At 34.1% G+C, this 21757-nt stretch overlaps 1 protein-coding gene across 6 annotated transcripts; it reads left to right on the top strand.

Moving 5' to 3' along the window:
* LOC18603796 (exocyst complex component SEC10) lies at positions 6580-21368 on the top strand. 6 transcript variants are annotated; one of them, XM_018118156.1, is made up of 27 exons: positions 6580-7254; positions 7385-7420; positions 7620-7690; positions 10907-10975; positions 11102-11356; positions 11441-11515; positions 11974-12075; positions 12198-12248; positions 12322-12427; positions 12701-12811; positions 13131-13222; positions 13357-13525; positions 13611-13687; positions 13805-13903; positions 13999-14089; positions 15823-15908; positions 15996-16169; positions 16725-16778; positions 16852-16980; positions 17075-17167; positions 17266-17412; positions 17758-17855; positions 18138-18222; positions 18635-18693; positions 19133-19231; positions 19315-19398; positions 20932-21368. In XM_018118156.1, the coding sequence occupies exons 4-27, from the start codon at positions 10907-10909 to the stop codon at positions 21008-21010; spliced, it is 2484 nt and encodes an 827-aa protein (XP_017973645.1). In that variant the 5' UTR covers positions 6580-7254; positions 7385-7420; positions 7620-7690; the 3' UTR covers positions 21011-21368. The 6 variants fall into 6 exon arrangements, 5 of the variants coding, with proteins under 5 accessions (XP_017973645.1, XP_007036040.2, XP_017973648.1 ...); XM_007035978.2 differs by lacking the exon at positions 7385-7420; XR_001927226.1 differs by lacking the exons at positions 7385-7420; positions 20932-21368 and having other exon boundaries at positions 17747-17855.

Raw genomic sequence — 21757 nt, 5'->3', positions numbered from 1 at the left:
ATTATTTTATTCATTTTTTTTGTTTTATTAATTTCTTAAATTCTAGCCATCCATTTGTTTCCAAATTTTCACCATACACTTTTCCCACATATCCATAGCTTAGATAAAATTCTCAGACTTATCCAAAGTCTTGGTGGAGTAATTTTTGAAATTTACACTTTTACCCCCGTAAAAGTCAAAAATTACATTTTTGCCCCAAAAACTGAAAAATTACCCATAGACATATTTTTCATCCCTTATACTCATACCATTCTCCAATTTGTCAAATGTGATCTGAATTCTCTCAAAATCTCAAAATTTATCCGCGGATGGAAAAATTACGATTTTACCCTTACACTTCAAAAATCATCGAAATTAAATTTTTTCACTATCAAACCCTCAAATTATACTCCAATACTCAAATCATACTCTAATAAGTTAAATGGGGCCAAAAAAAAAATCTTTTTTAAAAATTTTCATTTTATCCCCAAGTGGCAAATGACCATTTTGCCCCTAGATAGTGAAAATTCTGGTTTGACTCTGAATTGATCCTCGAACTCCGAATTACCATTTTGAGTCATCCCTGAGCTGTGAAACTCTTAATTTCAACTTAAAATTCCTATTTGAACTAGTTGAGGCTTAATCGACTTAATGATACCATTAGGGGTAATATCGTCTTTTAATGATTTCTCAAACTTTCTAAATATGTAACCATTCTATTGAGCATGTAAATGACGTTGTAATTATTTTATAAAACAGGGTTTGACAACAGTACTATAAGAAGTCAGCGTGTTACCATAGAAATCTGCATGCACTCAACGTGTCAAGCCAAGTATCTGGTTCCACTCAACGTGTCACCATAAATTGGGGTGTGCCATGTCACCCCACAATATTGCAAAAAGTCAGCATGTCACCACCGAAATCTACATGCACTCAGCGTGTCACGGTAAGTATCTGCTACCACTCAACGTGTCATTAAAAAATGGGGCATGCCGTGTCACCTCACAATACTGCAAGAATTCAGCATGTCACCACCAAAATCTGCATGCACTCAGCGTGTCACGCCAAGTACTGCTTCCACTCAGCGTGTCACCACAAGATGGGGCGTGCCGTGTCACCCCACAATACTGTAAAAAGTTAACGTGTCACCACCGAAATCTGCATGCACTCAGCGTGTCACGCCAAGTATCTGCTTCCACTCAGCGTGTCACCACAAGATGTCATTGGCATCTACCAATTACAGCCTAATCTCAACCCCCACACCGAATGATCAAAAATGCCACAGCATTTCTTTTATTAGCTTAGCATAATATATTTTTGAGGAATTTTCATCCTTATATTTCAATTTTATTTTTAAAATGTTTTAATTTAATAAAAAATAATTATGATAATTCATAAATGAAATTTGATTAGATAATCCATAAAATTTTTAAATTTATTTAGTCAAGTCATGTGTTTTAATCTTAAATTTCATACGATATGTTTTTAATTAGTCAAAAATTTTCTCTTTCTATACTTGCATCCTTTGAAGTAAACTCCTTGGTACAATATTATTATTATTATTTTGTTAAGTGATTGGCTTAAAGTTTTATATGGAGGTAGTAATAGATAAAACAAATGTTGTAATTAAAAAATTACAAAAAGAAATTGAATATTAGGATTTAGAAAGCTACTAAAGTTAGATGAATTAATTTTATATCTCTTAAGAGATTTGATTATAAGAACATAAAAAGTTAAATTAAATGAAATAGAAAGGAATTAAATTAAATCATTAATTGTTTAATACAAGTCGTAATAAAATGTGAGAAAGGGGGGACTTCGCAAGTCTATTCAATGTTCAAAACTATGGACAATATGAAATGAATAATTAAAAAATATATCTACAAAATTAATAAAAAAATAAAGACTCATCTACAAGAGGAAACTAACAAACACAAAATCCAAATATAAATGAATGTAAGATATTGCAAGAGCAAATTGTGACAAAGGTATTGCACATGGGTTACACATTTAGTTAAGCTGACAAGCTATCTTTATCCACAAGACACCCTACGTTTTCAGACATTGTCCTTCGTATTGGACAGTTGTTGCGTGTGTGACTTGTTTGTCTGCAACTTGAACATGCTTTCGGTCGGCACATTGGTGGAGTCATCGATTGACTTGGAGATAATGCTAGATTTGTGGATGAAACTGCAAATGGGGATAAGCAATTCTATCTGTTATGCCCGTACCTCTTATATTGCGAATATCTCCATGCTCGACTACCTTCACTGGCCAATGGAATCCTTTTCCTCCTAGGTTTTCCCACTTGGCCTCGCCAAGGTGGTGGCAAGACGACAATTTGTTTCACATGAGGAGGGATGTCCCACTCACTAGGATGCCTTACCGAGCGAATGGACCCCATATAACTTTCCACCAAAACGGTTGTCTTGTAGTAGTCAACACAGAATTCAATGGCTTCACGTTTGCATTTACTAAAAAATACAATGAAATCAATGTTCAAGCACAATGTAAATACTATGCCAATTATGGTTCAAATAAGAAAGAAAGATATTTTGATCTTATTGCTGCAATGGCATGGCTGCATGGCAGTAAATCTATTTGGAACTCACAACTTGAACACGTCTTTGTGAACAGGTTTACAAGTCCGTCCATTTTCCTGTCTTTAACTTCGAACTCCACTCGATTGATAGGTTTAACCACAAAGAAATGTGCATCATTGAACCGTTTGCTCAACTACCTAGCAACCTAAGGGCTGAGAGGCGTGGTCACCTTGACGACCTTCTCGTACTAGTCATGGAACCAACACTGGAACATGTTTTTGATGAACCCGATCAAAACAGTGATTAGCATTTGTCTTGCACACTTCAAGCATGAGTTAACACATTCCGCAATGTTGGATGTCATCATTTGGTATCGCTTTGCCAGTAAACAGGCACGCGCCCATCTTTCAGGGCTTATTCTCATAAAGTCAGTGTGGGCTCTCGCGTGAATATGCTTGAGCTGGTTCATATGTCTGTTGAAATCAGAAACCTTATAGTAATCTCGAGCAAGGGTGAAAATCATAGAAACATTGTCACGCTTGAACTTGTTTTTAAAGTTTTTTTCCAAGTGGTACCCGCATAAACCGTGGTGCGCTTCTGGGTATGCATTTTGGATTGCTTTCTTAATACCAAGATGCTAATCAGAAATGAACATAGTGTTTTCAAGACAACCAATTGCATCATGCAGCTTGCTAAGAAACCACGTCTACCAGTCTTCATCCTCAACATGGTCGATGCCAAACACAACTGGATATATACACTCGTTTACATCTTTACATATAGCGATAAACAGAACACCCTTGAACTTGCCTTTCAGATGTGTCGCATCAATTGCAATCGTAGAACACATTACATCCATAAACCCTCGAATACAAGCCCTGTATGCCGAAAAACAATATTTGAATCTTTTTGCCTCATCAGTAGCCACTGTAGTGACTGTGCTGGGATTTTCTTGTTCCAACATATAAAAATACAAGGGTAGTAATTGAAATGACTCCTCTAGGGAACCAAAACAAGCATCTTCGCATACTGTTTCGTTTTCCAGGCCTTACCATACAAGCATTCCAATCCCCACTGAACTCTCATCTCACCAATTATGTCCTTAGGTCTCAATGCTACTCCATTAGCCTAAAGCTTGTATGACATAAGTTCACCAATTATCTTTGCACTCATAGTTGCAAATCGCCCTTGCAAACCATCGACAGTACACGTGTGTACTTTGTGGAACGTCTGAACTTGCCAATATTCTCATCTTTCAGGTAACTTTGTTGCACGCACATTGAACTTGCATGCCTTGTCCTTGCAACCAATCTCATAACGAGCTTTACATGACCTTTTTACTCCTATCCCAAACTACTCTTTTAGAGCCAACATGTTCAAAGCTTGTTTCAACTCGACCTTCGAGGAAAATATTCTTCCTTTGTATAAGCGATCATCGACACATGTTGACTCCTCAGTTGTAATTGTTTGGAAGGAGAACCTTTATGCACCTAGAATTACCCACGTACGAGATATCCCTGCATTTCCTCTTTCCTGATAATTATCATGGAGCAATGTACTAGGGGAACGAATCCCGTTCTCATCGACGATGGGGTTATTGAATATGTGGTCATCACATTGAACATCTCCTATATCAACAACTCCAATAGGTTTTGTTTTGCCTTCAACATTATTATAAATTGGAATGTCATTGTCATAAAGCTAGTCACCGTCTGAACTCTAATCATGCCATTCATTAAGCCCATCATCCAAATTGTCGTCAAATCTATCTTCACCGACAGGGAACAAATCCTCATTTCCTTCATCAGATGCAGTATTATCCTCAAGCGTCGTAGTGTTGTCCTCAAGTGTCGCATTCTCATTTGAAAATGCCATTACACCTTGTACAGTTTCACCCGATTGATGCATTTGTTGGACACAAGTAACTAATTGGTTTGATGCACATCCTGATCAAAATTGTGCAACCAACTATTTTGTCAATGTCGTGTGTCTATCGGGCTGCACAAACTCTTATGCATACGTCAATTGCCATTGTTGCGGGTTACAGACCGAATGTTGTGGTATATGTAAAGCATTGTATATCTCATTTTGATTGAGCTTATTACCATGTTGTTCAGCTTTTTCAGGTGACATAACATTTATTTGGCGTCCCTTAATGCTGACATACACAGTCGAAACATTCCTCTGTTCTAGCAAAATTAATACAACATCCTCATCATCCTTGATAATTAGCTGTGATAGCTCTCCGGGTGTACTGATCAATGCATGTAACTCAATCTTGTCAATTTCTGAGTTTACCCCAACAACATATTCAACCAGCTTCATCAATCCCACAAACGACAAATCACTCCTAACCCCTCGCATTCGTGACTCACCACCCTTGTAAATGCCATCCACCCACTGACCACCGTGTCTTATCACAAGTCACACAATTGGAACCCCACTGAAATTTTGAAAACAATAATAATTTGTCAATCATTTAACACATTACATGACATGTCATGTTCTAGAATTTGTCAGTCATGTTGTAACACGCTATGCTTATAACGTAAAATGTTGTAACACGCCAACGCTGACACGCCAATCACTATAATTACTGTGTCCTTACACAAACTGACCTAAAATACCCATGGTGTATGACACGCTAATCAATATAATTACTGACTCATTACACAAACTACTTTAAAATAACCAATGTCGTAACACGCTAAAATAACGCTAACACATGTTATAAATGCATGGCGTGTAACAACTCTGGGCAATGTTTCTAATCCATGTTCTAATTTACACCAAATGTTTCAGAAATTTAAGTGTTGCAGCTATAAACCCAATAGCATACCTTGATGTCATTTCTACTATAGGGTCTATTAATCTACGACAATATGGCCAGATGCCGAGAGATAAACCACAGCCCGATGACGATGGTGCTCAACAGAGAGTTGACAAAGCTCATACAATTCAAAGAGCCGAGAGAGTTGATGACGATGGTGCTCAACAAAGAGTTGACAGAGTTGAGACAGTTTAGAAAACTGAGAGAGAAAGATGAGCGAGCTCAAACAGCTGAGCATTTATTTCTATTTTCTCTCTGGTGGGAAGGAGATATCGGGACCTTAATTTGAAATGACGTTTTTAAAGGCATTTTGGTCTACTCATGCTTCTTTTTAGCTAGAAATAGATAACTTTATATGAGTTATTATTTCTGAAATCACTTTATCAAGAGGTCCATTTCTCACAATTTTGTCTAAAAGCCTGTTTGACCTAACTTTTTTTAACTTAAAAGCTATTATTAAACTTTTATGAAAAATAATAGCTTTTAGAATTAAGCTAAAACTGTTTGGTAAACTATTTAACAAAATAAATTATATAAGCTCTAATTTCGGTTAAAATTACCATAAAGGATATTCATGCCATCTTCAGTCACCTAATAAGTTATAATGTAATGCTTCAAGTTTGTATATAATTTCAGATGTTAAAATAAAAAAAATCAATAAAAAAGGAATAATTTTCAAACTTATATAGTAACAATAGTATTAGATTTTTGTTGATCTAACAAGCAATCGGATCATGATGCTTCAATTCTTAAAAAAAAAAAGAAAACGATGTATTTAATATTAAAATATTTTTTGGTGAAAAAGAGAGAAAATCTTTAAATAGTATTTGAATGTTGTTTTGAATTTTAGATTTTTTTCTCTTAATATTTGTAAGATCAAAAAAATTTTAAATTTTGATATTCTATTATTGGGTCTTTTGCTTTTTTATTAGTTTTTGTATAGAGAATTAGAGAAGAGAAAAATCGTGATTTACGTTAAAGAATAGTAATTTGTAGAGGAAAGGAGATTAATTGAGAGAAGAGTATTTTTAAAAATTAATATAGTTAAAAAAAACCTCCTTCCTAGAGTTTTTTTAAGCTTTTTTTTTAAATTTTATTTTAAAAAAATTATTTTTTAAGAGTTTTTTAAAAAATTATTTTTTATTTATTTTTTTAAAAAATAAATAAATTGAAAAGTCAAACATGCACTAAATAAAAGATCCATCGTTTCTTGATTTTGTGTTTTTTCTTTGGTTTGGCTTGGATTCAGTATTTTACTTCATTTCCTTTCCGCTTTTTCCTCTCACTGGTCGACCTCACTTCTCTATTCCTCACCACTGCCACCGTCGCCTCGTAGTCCTTGCAAGACGTCTTCGTTCCCTCTTTCCCATCTTTCTTTCCTCTTTTCGAAATCTCTCTCATTTCTCTACATCTCCCTCTATTCTCTGGATGCTACCCTCCCCTCCCCTCCCCTGCCCTCGCTGCCGCCATATTGCCATTGGTGTAATTTATATAGGTTCCGGTTTGAAGTTTTCTTCTGACAGGAGGTGTGTTTTTGGTGCAGTTGATTTTGGTGGTAGTGGTTGTACTCACAGGCCTTGTCTAGCATAATTTAGATGTTAACTCTATCAATCTAATCTAATCTAATTATTATATTGAAAAAGTAGTAATTTCAAGAGTCACCTAAATCGTAAGGCTTATGTTGTTTTTATTATTTATTGGATAAGTGCGATGATTCCTAAGTTCAAATTTCCTTTTAAGTTAAATATATTTCAAGCGCCGGGATGTCATCTATCCCCCACCCACTCTTCCTTCTCTCCAATTTTCCAATTCCTCATCGATTAGTTCGTACGTTTAGCCGCGATTGAACATACGGTTGCCATCGGTTTTTCCTACTCTCTAGATCCGTTTAATGGCCATCAGGTAAATTTTCACTTGCTTTTTTTGATCTGTTTTTTTCTTCTAGAAAATACCAAAAAATATTTTAAATTTGAACTCTTCTCTGCTAGTTTTATCTGTTCCGTTTTTTAATGCTTTCATTTCAATCATACAGAGCATTGTTTTGAGCTGGTCCTTGTCACGTTAAAATGTAAACAGATCTTAAACCACTCTTAAATTAATTTTTTTATTAGTTGTGTTGATGTTCTTAAGAATTTCTATATATTTATTGAATATATTACTCTCTTTTCTTTTCGACTATAGTTTTAATCTTTTTTTAATAGATTGACTTTTAAATGCTGTCTTGGTCTCATCTACTGTTACAGATGATGCTTTTCATTTATTGCCAGGTGATCCCTGCATTTGTCTACATTTCAGAGGTTTCGAGGCTTAATCCATATTGTTCTCATTTCTTTTTAAGGTACATCCAATTTCATTTTTATAAATTTTTAAACATTTGTTAAAGCATTTTGGTACGCTTTTGTTTTCTTTATTGTGCCTTTTAGTTTAATTTTAGATATATTGCAGCTGTTTTGGTGAAATATGGTGTTGTTATGTACTGAGATATTTTATTTTGTATCGGGATTTTGATCCATTTTAGTTTATGATTTTTTCATGCATTTTAGCTTATTTTGGTGTATTGTGGAGTGTTAGAATATTGCTAAACGTAAAAGAGTGAATTAAGGCTGAAATTTTATACATATTTAAGTTGAATATGAGGACTATCTTTAATTATGGAAAGTGGAATAAGGGTGTTCTTAATAGTTTGTGATATAATTATCATTGCTAATTCCTTTTTTACCAAAATACACAGAGCAACTTCTCTCCTTGTCAAGTTGAAGTGTTGAGTAGACTGTAGTTCGCAAATACTTTTAACTTAATCAAAATAGCAATTGGTTTGTATGTTTAGTATTGATGTTGAGGTTTTTATTGCTTTTGTTTGACTTAGTTTACTCCGTTTAATTTGACTAGTATGCAAGTGATCAATCTTGGATGTATCATGGGGTAGACAATAATGGATATATTAGCAACGAATTTAGGAAAGGTGTTGAGGAGTTCATTGAATTTTCATTGTCGCATTATGACTCATAAATGACAACAAGATTAGACGTCCATGCTTAAGGCTTGATAACAAAAAGTTCATTTCACTAGGTGAAGTGATTTTCCACCTTTATTTAAAGGATTCACTAGTGCTTGTACAATTTTGGCCTGGGGAATCATCAACAAGTAATGACGAGGTTCTGAATCCAAATAGACAAATGGTTATTTTTTATATTTTTAAGGTTAATATTTACTTCTGAATTCATAGATCTATAATTGCAACAAACATTGTTATTGGTGTAGCCTGCTTGTGACTTTTCTAGATGCATTAGTTTTTGTTTTCTCGTGTTGTTGGTCTTTTGCCTGTACCATTTTATGTCCTAATACTTAATACAAACCAGTTTTTTTCTTTGGGAGTGTAATCTTTTTTTTATACAAATTAATTGGTTTGAGGACCATTCTAGTCGCTTACTAGCTAGATCAAAGAACCTTATTGATTATTATATTATGGAGGGAAAATTGCTACAAAGAAGAATTAAAGCTACATTATATTTTTGATAAGAGAACTCAACCCTCTAGGCCTTGAGTTACTTGAATGCCCATTGCTAAGCCATTTGAACTGGTCTTTCCCTTTTTGTCTTACTAGGAAAAAAATATTATTATTTGAATAATAAAATTCTATAAGTAACTTACTAAGTTTACATGGCTTGCTTTTCTTATTTTAGTTGTGTCATCCCTGATCTCAATTGAAGTTAAAATTCTTAATATTACCTTTTATGGAAGTCTCAGTTTCATCTTCAACATGTTTTGTGTTGTCCATCTTCATTGTAAGATGGAGCAACATATCCATTATCACCCTCAAAGCTTTGCAAAGAAACTATAAAGTAGTATTGATGATAACAAAATCACTCATATTTACTCACCCAAAGAATTAAAAAAATAAATCACACACCAAACACTACCATCACGATGGCAGCAACAGTTTGCTATTTCAACTGTTTGATGTTTAGCATTCATCATCAATTCTCAAATTGATTGTTTGATATTTATAGATCATGATTGATATTAAGCAACGCCTCATGGCCACCAAAATGTTAAGAAGAGGCGATAAGGTTTGACATTACTTTTCAGTTCTCAATTTAACAGTGTAATTCAATCCTTCATCAAACAATATTCCGATAAGGCAGATGATGGTTCAATGTCTACTTTATATTTTTATCATTTTAGCTCTTGAAGCTTGTGCTTAACTCCTTAATGAAATTTGAAAAACTCCTTTCCTGAATCTTCATTCTACTTTGGCTAAGGTTTTTGAGTTAAAACAGGCCAAGAAGCAATGGGAAATTCCCTTTTATTGAGCGCTCATTTATCTTCATGTACTTTATGCTTTGCACAATATTCACTTCATTACATCCTTGGTTAGGACATCATCTGATAATATTGAAGTATATCAATTCACACATTAGATAGTTTGATGATCTCAAGTCTAAGGATCATTAGCGTAAGTAACATATGAGAATATATTTCCATCTCAGTGAACTATCAAATGTAATCTTATGTTGGGTTTTGTTCAATGAACTTGTTCATTTAACAAGCACTTACATGTTTGCTTAAGTATGCCGTACTTCAATCTATAAAACCACTTGCTTACTTCATAAGTAAGAAACATAAAATGTGTCAATCTCTTGGTTTTATCATTGTCTTCTCTTCATAAAGCATCGACTAGGAACAATTTAAGAATGGATGCAATAAGGATTTCATAATTATAATCCGTTATAATTCCTTGTGCTAGGCACATTTATTCTATGAACTTTTTCTTTGTAAGTAAATAACATAAATTATATAAACTTATTGATAAAGATCATTATTAATATTTAATGCTTATATTGATTGCAATGTCTCTACACAAAAATGTTGATTGGCTTCTAGGGTGCACATCAACTCCATCATGCTCAAACCAAACTCCTTTGGCAATCTTTGCTCCTTCAACCAATACTAAGATGACATTTTTTTGACCCTTCACCGTTTTTCATATTACCCGAGATGGACAAAAATTTTAATCAGAAAATTTACTTTCTTCCGTATTTATATTCCTACATTTGTTTTTGCTTGTTGAATAAAATAGTTAAACTGGAATTAACTCCATTGCGTGGGTAATTCATGTAATTTTGTAATGTATCTATGGGCTGTTTTAGAAAGAATATTAGTTCTGTAACAGTCCATTTGAATCCAAATGAGTTTCTTTGATCACAATTAGATTTGAGTTAACTGAATTATAACTAAGTTGTTAATCAAAGGTAAGTTTCGTGTTTCCATTTGCTTCTGTTTGGTAGCTGAAAGATGGAGTACTATGCCAGAAAATACCAAATGGAGTGTTTTATTTTGGGTTTCTAAAGAATTTAATGTTCTGGCTCATGTTAGGTCACAATGGAGTATTTTGTTTTGTCTTTTTCATTAGGCTAGTGTAGGTTAAAATCATCACATTTTGATGTATGTTTCCTTTTATTGTTTTTTATCTCAAAAATTATGTTGTTGTTAGGATTTTTTTGTTTTTCCTATTAAACTTTAATAGTTATCTTGTTTGATTTAATCCATGTAGATGAAAGAGAGGTCAAAATCTTCCTCTGCAAGCAATCTTCCACTCATCCTGGATATTGATGACTTTAAGGTAATGAACCAAACCATGGAATGGTTCAATATGTTATGGTATTCTTAGTTAAAGATCATTGGATCCTTTTTTATTTTGCTTATTGAATGCCATTGAATAATTTTATGATTAATTGTCAATGGGTAGGGTGATTTTTCTTTTGATGCATTATTTGGGAACTTGGTAAATGAGCTCCTGCCGGCTTTCCAAGAAGAAGAAGCAGATACAGCAGATGGACATGGCATTGGTGGGACAGATGTTCTGCCAAATGGACATATCCGTGCCCCTTCTGGTGCAACAAAATTCCCACAAGGACTCTCTGCCCCTCTATTCCCAGAAGTAGATGCTCTATTATCGCTCTTTGAGGATTCTTGCAGAGAGTTGGTTGATCTTCGAAAGCAGGTTTGTTCTCTAATTGTTCGTGATGTGATTTACAAAACTGTAGGATTCATATTAATGTTTAAATTTTCTTGATATGGGTTGAAGATTGATGGAAAACTCTACAATCTTAAGAAAGAGGTTTCTACTCAAGATGCTAAGCACCGCAAGACACTAACTGAGGTTAGTCAGCAGAATTCCTTCAAATATTTTCTTTGGAATCGTATATGGTGAAAATGTCAGAGAAATTAAAGAAAAAAGAAGAAAGTATTTCTTTCATGCCTTCCATGATTTTAAAAGAATTATTTATCGTTGGATATTGAAAGCCCATTTCTCTGGAAGAATTTTTCTTTTTTTTTTCCTTAAAAAAAATGAATATTAAAAGTTTTATCTATTTTTGTGTGTGAGGGCCATATGAGAACAAATAGTGAATATTGAGATAAATGCTTCTTACTTTTGTTTTAGAAGATCCTGCCTTCACATTTGTACCTTGACTTGAACAGCAACGGTATGCATTTGGTCAAAAATCAGATAGAGAACTTTTGGATCTTTCAATTACAAGTTCTTAGATGAATGTGAATCTAATATGAGTTACCACTGGATCATAAACTTGATTATTTTTACTTCTTATTTTTATCTAGCTAGAAAAAGGTGTAGATGGCTTGTTTGACAGCTTTGCAAGATTGGATTCACGTATTTCAAGTGTTGGGCAGACTGCAGCAAAAATAGGAGATCATTTGCAGGTAAAGATTGTTTACTGTTTTGGCTAGCACTATCTGCTCCTAGTAGGTTTTCATCATGTTGGTAAATTATATAGTTCCTTATGGCCTTTCCTAACTGCATTTATTTGGTATTTTCTTGTCAGAGTGCAGATGCTCAGCGTGAAACTGCTAGTCAAACAATAGAGCTCATAAAGGTACTTCCACTTGGTGTATTTCATGTCTGTTGCTTAAATTGCTTAAATACCTTGATAATTTACTCCCTTGCAGTACTTGATGGAGTTTAATAGTAGCCCGGGCGATTTAATGGAACTTTCACCGCTATTTTCTGATGACAGCCGTGTTGCCGAGGCTGCCTCAATTGCACAGAAATTGCGTAAGATGACATCTCATTTGTAAAGCTTTAGTTATTGCTCATATTCACAAGCTCTGTGAGATACCAAATGTGTATGTGAAAAGAGAGTGACTGATTATGGTGTTATGAATCTGATATGGTAACAATTGTTCGAAATTGTTACCGGAAAAGTGTGACATCTTTTAGTATAGGGAACTTATTTCCATGACTACAATATTTGCATTATGCATTTTATGCTTCTCACAGCTCTATGAACAATTTTTACCTTTTATTTTTTATTTTTGTTGATTTTAGGATCATTTGCCGGGGAGGATATTGCTAGAGCCGTGCCATCAGTTGTCGGAAGCGTAACCGCCAGCAGAGTATTGGAAGTTGCAGTTGCTAATCTTCAGGAGTATTGCAATGGTATGGTAACTTTTTTATGACACTCTTCTTGTGTGAAGCCTGTGTGATCGATGAGATTGATACAACAGTGAATGAGTGACTTTTAGTAGATTATAAGAAGGAAATTTTAATGAAATTATTTTGATACCTAAAAGAAATAGTTATTTTAACTAAATTCTGTAAGTTGATTTTGTCATTTTGATTATTTATTGAAGCTTTGGAATTAAATTATGAATGAAAGAGTCCACTATAGTCTGTCTGATTAGTAACTTTGCCTATCCTGTAATGACAAGTATATTAAGTCGGCCTTGTGTTTTCATCTTTTCTGCACTCTCTGTAGAACTGGAGAACAGATTGTTGGCTCGGTTTGATGCTGCATCACAGAGAAGGGAATTGTCTACCATGTCTGAATGTGCTAAAATTTTATCTCAGGTATGAATTGTATATTTATTGCTGTCTTTCCCCTATAAAATATCATCTTATTACCTCTATTTGGAGCAGGTTATTAAGATCTGTGAAGGAATCTTGTTAATGAATTTAGAATATTTCTGCTTTTACACTTGCAGTTTAACAGGGGCACCAGTGCCATGCAACATTATGTGGCAACCCGTCCAATGTTCATTGATGTGGAAGTTATGAATTCAGACACCAGATTAGTTCTTGGCAGCCAGGGTTCTCAAGCTAGTCCTAGCAATGTTGCTCGTGGCCTTTCTTTACTATACAAAGAAATTACAGGTTGAGAAGGCAGTAATTATTGATGTTAATTCAAGGGCTTGAGTTCATCAAGGCACTTTTTGTATCTCTGTTGTTTATCTTGCAGATACTATACGTAAAGAAGCAGCCACAATTATGGCAGTATTCCCTTCTCCTAATGATGTTATGTCAATTTTAGTTCAGGTGCCTTGAAGAATCTGTCTTTTATGTGCCCGTGTTGTTGCATTTCCTTAACTTATAAGTAGCACCATTCTGTATACTGGTGTTGTAATCATGACTTGTTTCCTATGTAATATGCAGCGAGTTTTGGAGCAGCGAGTTACTACTCTTTTGGACAAATTATTATTGAAGCCATCTCTTGTGAATCCCCCTCCCATCGAGGAAGGTGGACTTTTATTGGTAAGTAAACATACAGAGGATGCATTCACTTCTCCTTATCTAAAAATTGTAAGTGACAAATATTGACTTTACTCGTATTTCACTTGAGGTTTCAGTATCTGAGAATGCTAGCTGTAGCATACGAGAAGACCCAGGAACTTGCTAGAGATCTAAGAGCTGTTGGATGTGGTGATTTGGATGTTGAAGGTAACAATATGACAATAGCTCCTTTGCAAAGCCCATTGTAGTTATCTTAATGGAATAATATCACATTTAGGCCCTATAGTTTAGGAAAATGTGTAATATGGTACATGCATTTAAAAAGAAAATTCAATGCGGTGCCTAACTTTTATTACGCCTATTAATGACCCTCAATGTCCAACTCCGATAAGAAAATCTACGTGTCAATAGGCCAATAAAAATGTGTTACATGGCCAAGTAAATACCATGTCACTTAATGATTCATGACACACTTGGTTATTTTTTTTGAAAAGTAAAAAAATTTAATTAAATTCTTTTTTTAAAAAATAAAAAAATGAATTTATGTATTTTCAAAAATAAGAATCTTTTTTTCTTTTTCCTTTCCTTCTCTCTCCTCTCTTTCCTGTATCTCGCCCGACCTCCTTGTTTTAAGCCAAATTTGACCAGTAACCAATCGGATTTGGGCAATTGACTGGTGATTTGCCTTGGTTTACTACGGCCAATGATTGGCTTGATTTAACCATAGGATTGGGGTTTAGGAGAGAAAAGGAAAGAAAAAAAAAGAAAAAGAAACTTTTTAATTTTTTTAAAATAAAAAATATATTTTAAATTTTTATGTTTCTTTTATCTATTAAAAACTAAAAGTTATTTTTTTCCGATTTTTTTTCTATTAAACCTTTCACATGGGTAATTCAATAATTTTATGACATGGTTGCCATGTGTGTGCCCTATGGTAGCCACTCGTGCAAGTTGAAATGGTCCCATTAAGTGATATGACATTTTTTTTCCACATGTTGCATTTTGATTAGTCCAAAGCAAAGTTAACGGGGTTTGTTAAAGGTGTCACAAACGGGGGTATATTGATATAGGAATTAAAGTTTGGGTATCACGTTGAACAGCTTTTTTATTACAGGTACCACATTAGACATTTTTCTAAGCTATAGGGTTAAATAGGACATTGTCCCTTTCCTTTAACTTTGTAAATACTTTTTCATATCAGATTTAATTAATTAATTCTAGTAGATGATGTGATGCAGACGCATCAAGAATTCTATTTTATTTAGTATTTGCGTTAACTTAGGGTTTTATTTTCTTTATTTTATTTAGTTTGAGATTCTTTTACCTATCTTTATTAGAATTTTAGTACTTTAAGTCTTTATTTAGGATTAGGATTACTATTTGATTAAGATTTATCTTAGCTAGTATAAATAGGTGATCCTAGATAGAGGGTTATTATTATTAATTTTTGTTTATTTTGAACTTTTATTCAAGAGGTTTCTTTAAAAACCCAATTATCTTTTGTTGTTCCAAATACAATCAACCCCATTCAAGCCTAATTGTTTAGTTCTAATTGTCCTAATCCTTCCGGCTACATCATGATGAATGAAGGTTGCGTTGGATGAGTTGGAAAAATTAAATCAAATCTACAATATGGCATTTCAGTGAGACATGATGTGACATGAGGTTGTCCTAACTCACAAAGCCTGTTTGATCTATGTTGTAGAGTTTGGAATATCTGATTCTATCATATGAATTTTTTTTATCTTGATAAGCAACTATTTTGTTAAATTTATTAGAAAATATGGCCATCGACATATATTTTAATATAATAGATTGTAGTGGAAAAATTCTAACTGTTAGTTACCAGAAAACAGTGTTAAGTGGACTCAAGCAAAGTTGCTTTCAAATAATGTATTCACCTTTTATGCCTTAATCACAAAATCGCTTTATTGTTACAGGTCTCACAGAGTGTCTGTTTTCTGTTCACAAGGATGAATATCCTGAACATGAGCAAGCCTCTCTTAGACAACTATATCAAGCAAAGGTTTGCAAATTGCTTTACCTTTTCTCTAAGTTTCAATCCTTGATTTGCTTCATTGTTGCAGCTTGTAAGATCTGTGATGCTTTGCAGTTGGAAGAACTGCGTGCTGAAAGCCAGAAAGTTTCTGAGTCAAGTGGAACAATAGGACGCTCTAAAGGGGCTTCAGTGGCTTCTTCTCATCAGCCGATATCTATTGCAGTTGTGACAGAGTTTGTACGGTGGAATGAAGAAGCAATATCTAGATGCACTTCGTTTTCTTCTCAGGTAATAATTTATCTGCCAAATGAGGCTATGCTCTGTTACTTGTGTACAAGTTTTGTGCAAGTCAAGAAACACTGTACAAAATACTGGGTTGAGAAAAAAATCGAGGCTTTTGAAATGTTCCATTTAGTATTACTTGTATTGTTCTGAAATTGTCTAAATTTCAGCCTTCCAGTGGGTTACCATCTCTCTGAAGAGGCGTGATTGAGTTAATTTGTTGTTTCGAAAGTTTTGAAATATTGCAATGCAGAGGCCTTAACTACCGATTATTGGTGTATGACAAATAAAGTATAGCTAAAGTAACATGATTCATGTATAGCACCCCAGCATTTGTCTCATTGGTTGGTGCATAATCCCCCTGCCTAAAAAGCGGGGTTCGAATCCTCCCATCCTCAATTATATATAAAAAAAAACATGATTCATGTATAAAATTTAGCATGCATTTGAAACAGAATGTTAGCAACAGTAGTAAAAGGAAGCAAAGGATGGGTAGACTAAAAGAAAGCTGATATTATGGCATAAAATGTGATCGATTACTAATGATTATGTCTTGGACAGCCTGCTACACTTGCAGCCAATGTAAAATCAGTGTTTACTTGCCTACTGGACCAAGTAAGTTGGTTGATTAAACTCGTAGATTCTCTGGATTTATGTCATGGATACTTAATTAGTCAAAATGTTTCAGGTCAGCCAGTATATAACAGATGGACTTGAATGGGCTAGAGATAGCCTGATTGAAGCTGCAGCCTTGAGGGAAAGGTTTGTGCTAGGTACAATTGTTAGTAGAAGGGTCGCTGCTGCTGCTGCTTCTGCGGTAAATACCTGATTATCTTTTTATTTTGTGCATTCTATGTTTCAATTTAATCCAAGAATAATGGAAATAAGGTGGTTAGTTACCTGATATACAGGCAGAGGCTGCTGCTGCTGCTGGTGAAAGCAGTTTCAGATCTTTCATGGTTGCTGTACAACGTTGTGGCAGCAGTGTGGCCATAGTTCAGCAGGTATGCTGGGTTTCATTGTTGTTCTTATAGTAAAGTTAGAGGTGAAAGAATGTTCTGATATTATGAAGAATTAAATCAATCTTACCTGTAATCTGCAGTACTTTGCAAATTCTATATCTCGGCTCTTATTGCCTGTTGATGGTGCTTATGCTGCTTCTTGTGAAGAAATGGCCACAGCAATGTCTAGCGCGGAGGGTGCTGCTTATAAAGGGCTTCAGCAATGCATTGAAACCGTGATGGCTGAGGTCAGTTACTCGCTTCCAGTCACTTCTAATATTTTATTTCTTCTGGACAATAGCATGGGGGGTAATTATCGGATATGGGTATTTTTAATTTTTTCCTAGTTTTTCCTTATATTTGGAGGGGTTGGACCTCCATACCCATGTCTGTTGAATGTGTTCAACTTCAAGGAAAATGAAGTATTGAAGCAGTGTAGCTCTATACAGTGCCTAAAGATTTGAGTCTCATTACGTGGTGCTTATTTATTCAACTCAATTTTTTTTGCCAAGCTTATAGATGTTACTTGTTTATTTGCTCTCTTTAGTTTTCTTAATTATCAGTGATTATTTATTGGTGAAGCTTCGGTATAGGTTGAACGGCTATTATCAGCTGAACAAAAGGCAACAGATTACTGCTCACCTGATGATGGAATGGCTCCCGATCATCGTCCAACAAATGCTTGCACAAGGTTTGTCCGTCTAGTCAACTTTTGAGGGGTCATTTGAAACCCTATCGATGTGAAGTTGATTGGTTTGGAAACATTAGAAATGATCCAAGTCCTTTTCCTATACTATTTTGCAATTGGTCATAGCTTCACTTATGTTACTTTTATGTTGTCTACTTGTTAATCAAAATAATACATTCAGTTTCAATGTTTCTAGGATACAGTTGCTCTCTCCTTTAATAATGCTGCTGTAGTTGAAACAAAATATTTGATTTATTTATCTTTTGTCTTCTTTTCCTTGTATAGAGTTGTTGCTTATCTTTCTCGGGTCCTCGAGGCTGCATTCACTGCACTAGAGGGTCTTAACAAACAAGCGTTCCTGACTGAACTGGTATGATTCTTATCATTTTATATTCCCTTGATTATTTATGTACATGGTTCCAAGACTTTTGAGTCTACTAAATTGCTCTGTATACAAACAAGTATGTTTGCATAGTATAGGCAAGAAATCCATGCAGTTATAAAATTTGGTGGTTTTATGGTTTTAATACGAGGATGCTTTCACACATTAAGAAATTTCTTCAATTACACACAAACTCAATATCTCCTCGTTCACCTATCCATTTTGAAGCAGTTTGTTAAGCAGTGTTTCCCTAGATAATTTTCAGCAATTTTTGTTTTTAGGTATGTGATATTATTTCCTTTTTTTCTATTATTATTTTTCCTATTTCCATATATACGGTTTTGTTAAGTGATTATGCCATATTTTGAAAGGGGAAATTGCTGATCCTGTGTCATTTTAGGGAAACCGCTTGCACAAAGGACTACTTGTTCATTGGCAGAAGTTCACTTTTAATCCTAGGTATTTTGACTTGTTCTAATGTCTCAATTGCCTGTTATTTTGTTGGACTGTGAAAAAGCAACAGTGATATGTATGGTTGTGACTTGTTTCTGATCGAGGGAGGGCCTCTAATATAGTTTTTTTTTTTTTTTAATTGGGAGAAGGGGGATTCGAACCTTGTTTTCTAGGCAGGGGATCATGCATCAACTAATGAGCCAAATGCTTGAGTGTAGGCCTCTTATATAGTTGGTTTTTTTTTATTAAATGGGGGGAAGGGGGATTCGAATCCTGCTCTTTAGGTAGGGGGATTATACACCAAACAATGAGCCAAATACTCAGGTGCGCCTCTAATATAGTTGGTTTCATGTATACTGCAGAAAAACTTGTAGAACATGTAGTACATCAACTTTGTTTGCCTGTTTGCCTGCGTCATTTGAATCTTTTATGCATTGATTTGCAGCGGAGGACTACGCCTGAAGCGTGATATAACTGAGTATGGAGAATTTGTGCGTAGTTTTAATGCTCCTTCTGTTGATGAGAAATTTGAACTCCTTGGCATGTAAGTTTATGGATTCATAAAATCACTGTGCCTCTATTTTCTCATTTGAACCATTATTCTATTGATGAACTGCTGGTATCCAGCTTGGCCAATGTCTTCATAGTTGCTCCTGAAAGTCTCTCCACTTTGTTTGAGGGCACCCCTAGCATCCGGAAAGATGCACAAAGGTATTGTTCATATTATTGATCTTGTTTTATGCACTTTATACTCTTATGATTGGTGCTTATTTTTCTGTAGCGCATTAGGATCAGATGCAAGTCTGGTTGAACATTTGCACTCAAAATGCAACTTGAGAAACCTTAACTAAGTAATGAATAGTACTTAAATAAGGCTCCATTTGGTTGATACATTCATTTTTTTTGTTGTTTTCATATTTTGCAGAACATAAACAGAAAGAACAAAGCATTTTACTAGAAGATTAGGGGTCTCTTTGGTAACTAGAAATTAACTTGCTGGGAAAAACAATTATTTGTGAAAAACATTTTACTAGAAGATTTAATAATTTTTGTTTGGACAAATTGAGGAAAATATTTTCTGTTATTTGGATCACCTTTCAGAGAATATTTTCCATTGCCCATCTTCAAATATTTTCCACCTTGACATCATAAAAATATCAACATTCATCAATTATGCATGACATTCAACACATTTTTTTCAATATTAAAAATATTATATATAAATAATAAAATAACTAAAATATACACAAATAAAAATTATCATTATACAAATATTTATCCTACATGATAAAAGCATCTTACATATATAATAATTAAAATCATTCTACAAATATTCGTCTTACAAATAAAAGCTTCCTAAATATTTAATTAAAATCATCCTACCTAAGGCAACAAAAACTTGTCTCCAAGACCAAAATACACCCACTGAACGTTATCATTTTTACACCAAACAATTTGCCATCCTCAACTCATAAAAGTCATATTTTCAATAATAAGTTTTAACAAAAAATTACAAATATTATTTTCAATTATATTTAGAATTATTGAGTTCTGGCTAGATTTGTAATAAAATTACAAAAGACGTAATCATTTACCTACTATAAAACATAGAATATCTTAGAACTCCACTTCAAGAAGATATAATATGTTTTTCAGTTGATTTTGCACATCCCAATCTGCTTCATTTTCTCATCCAATAGCATGTTCATGTCTTGCGAAGTGAAGTCCCATATTCTGGATTTGCAGCAGCACCAAGAATGGCCAAAAACCTAGATTTAAGAACAGTATCTTGTTCTTGCTCTTTTTTTTTTTCTTGCCCATAAAAATACCAATTAGATCACGAAAAGGTGAAGAATTTTTTTTTTTTTTTAAAAAAAGATCTTCATCCTTAACCTCAATGCAAAACAAAAAAAATTAGATAACACAAACACAGACAACCAATTTCACACAGGAACTCATCTCATCTCTCACCCACCAAAAAAGTTAGCCATCATTAACAAAATCAGTTATATTGACAGTGCAATTAGTGAAAATGTTGAACGGTACTTCCCATATTCTTTTACCTAAATATGAAAGGAACATTCAAGAGGAATGGCGTATTTTTTCTCCATTGATTTGTACCTTGTCCATGTGGATCAGTGCATCTATGTTTGTGTTTGCCTGTTCTTATGTGAATTTAGATATTGGTGCTCGTTGGGTTTTTCTCCATGGTGGTTGCTAATTTTGATTTGAGTCTCAATTCAGGTTTATTCAGCTTAGAGAGGACTACAAGAGTGCAAAACTTGCATCAAGACTTAGCTCTTTATGGTCAAGTTCTAGTTGATCCAGAGGTGGCATGCTGATATGCTGTATAGGTTCCTGGACATTATTTCAAGCATTTTCCTTGTGGCTAACGCCTAGGTTGCCCAGTTTTGAGGCACAAATACCAAGTCGAGTGCTGGTGGTGAGGATAATAAGCTCATTGTTGAACTAAAAATTGAGGACGTTAGATTTTTTTTTTCTACAATATGTTTGTATTTTTTGTTATGGCATTCATTTTACTAGTTATATTATTTTCAATTTTCTCTTTGAATTTTCAATAAGCAAAGATCTAGTGTCCCGGTTTGTTAGTACATGGTAACCCTTGATTGAGGGTTATTTCTATTATTAAAGCTTGTGCCCGATGGCCTCGTATTTCTAAGAAGCTGCTTGCACGAGCAATTGCCCTTGTATTATATATATATATATATATTATGCTATATGGATGTATTTTTCTTACATTTAGGGGCTCTTTATATGTGTTGTAAAAAAGTCTATCTGGCGTAGTTTTGTATAAGTCAGGCTGTGGATTATATGCTACCCAAAATCGCACAATTAAAAATTGTCTACGTTGTCTGGATTCTTTTGTATTTGGGCAACTATATTTAGGTTGAATTTATTTTTAAATTTTTTAGATTTTTAATTTGATTGAATTTAAAGTACATATTAGAATAAATTTGGTGTCCAATCGTAAAATATAATATATTATCTCTAAATTGTAGATACCGTAGTCCTTTTTGAGCCAGTACACCAACTCTAGAGATCAACAAAA

This window comes from Theobroma cacao, chromosome 3, assembly GCF_000208745.1.
Source record: "Theobroma cacao cultivar B97-61/B2 chromosome 3, Criollo_cocoa_genome_V2, whole genome shotgun sequence".
NCBI classification, from domain to species: domain Eukaryota; kingdom Viridiplantae; phylum Streptophyta; class Magnoliopsida; order Malvales; family Malvaceae; genus Theobroma; species Theobroma cacao.
Note: the sequence above shows the minus strand (reverse complement) of the source record. Positions and strands in the feature narration are given on the sequence as shown.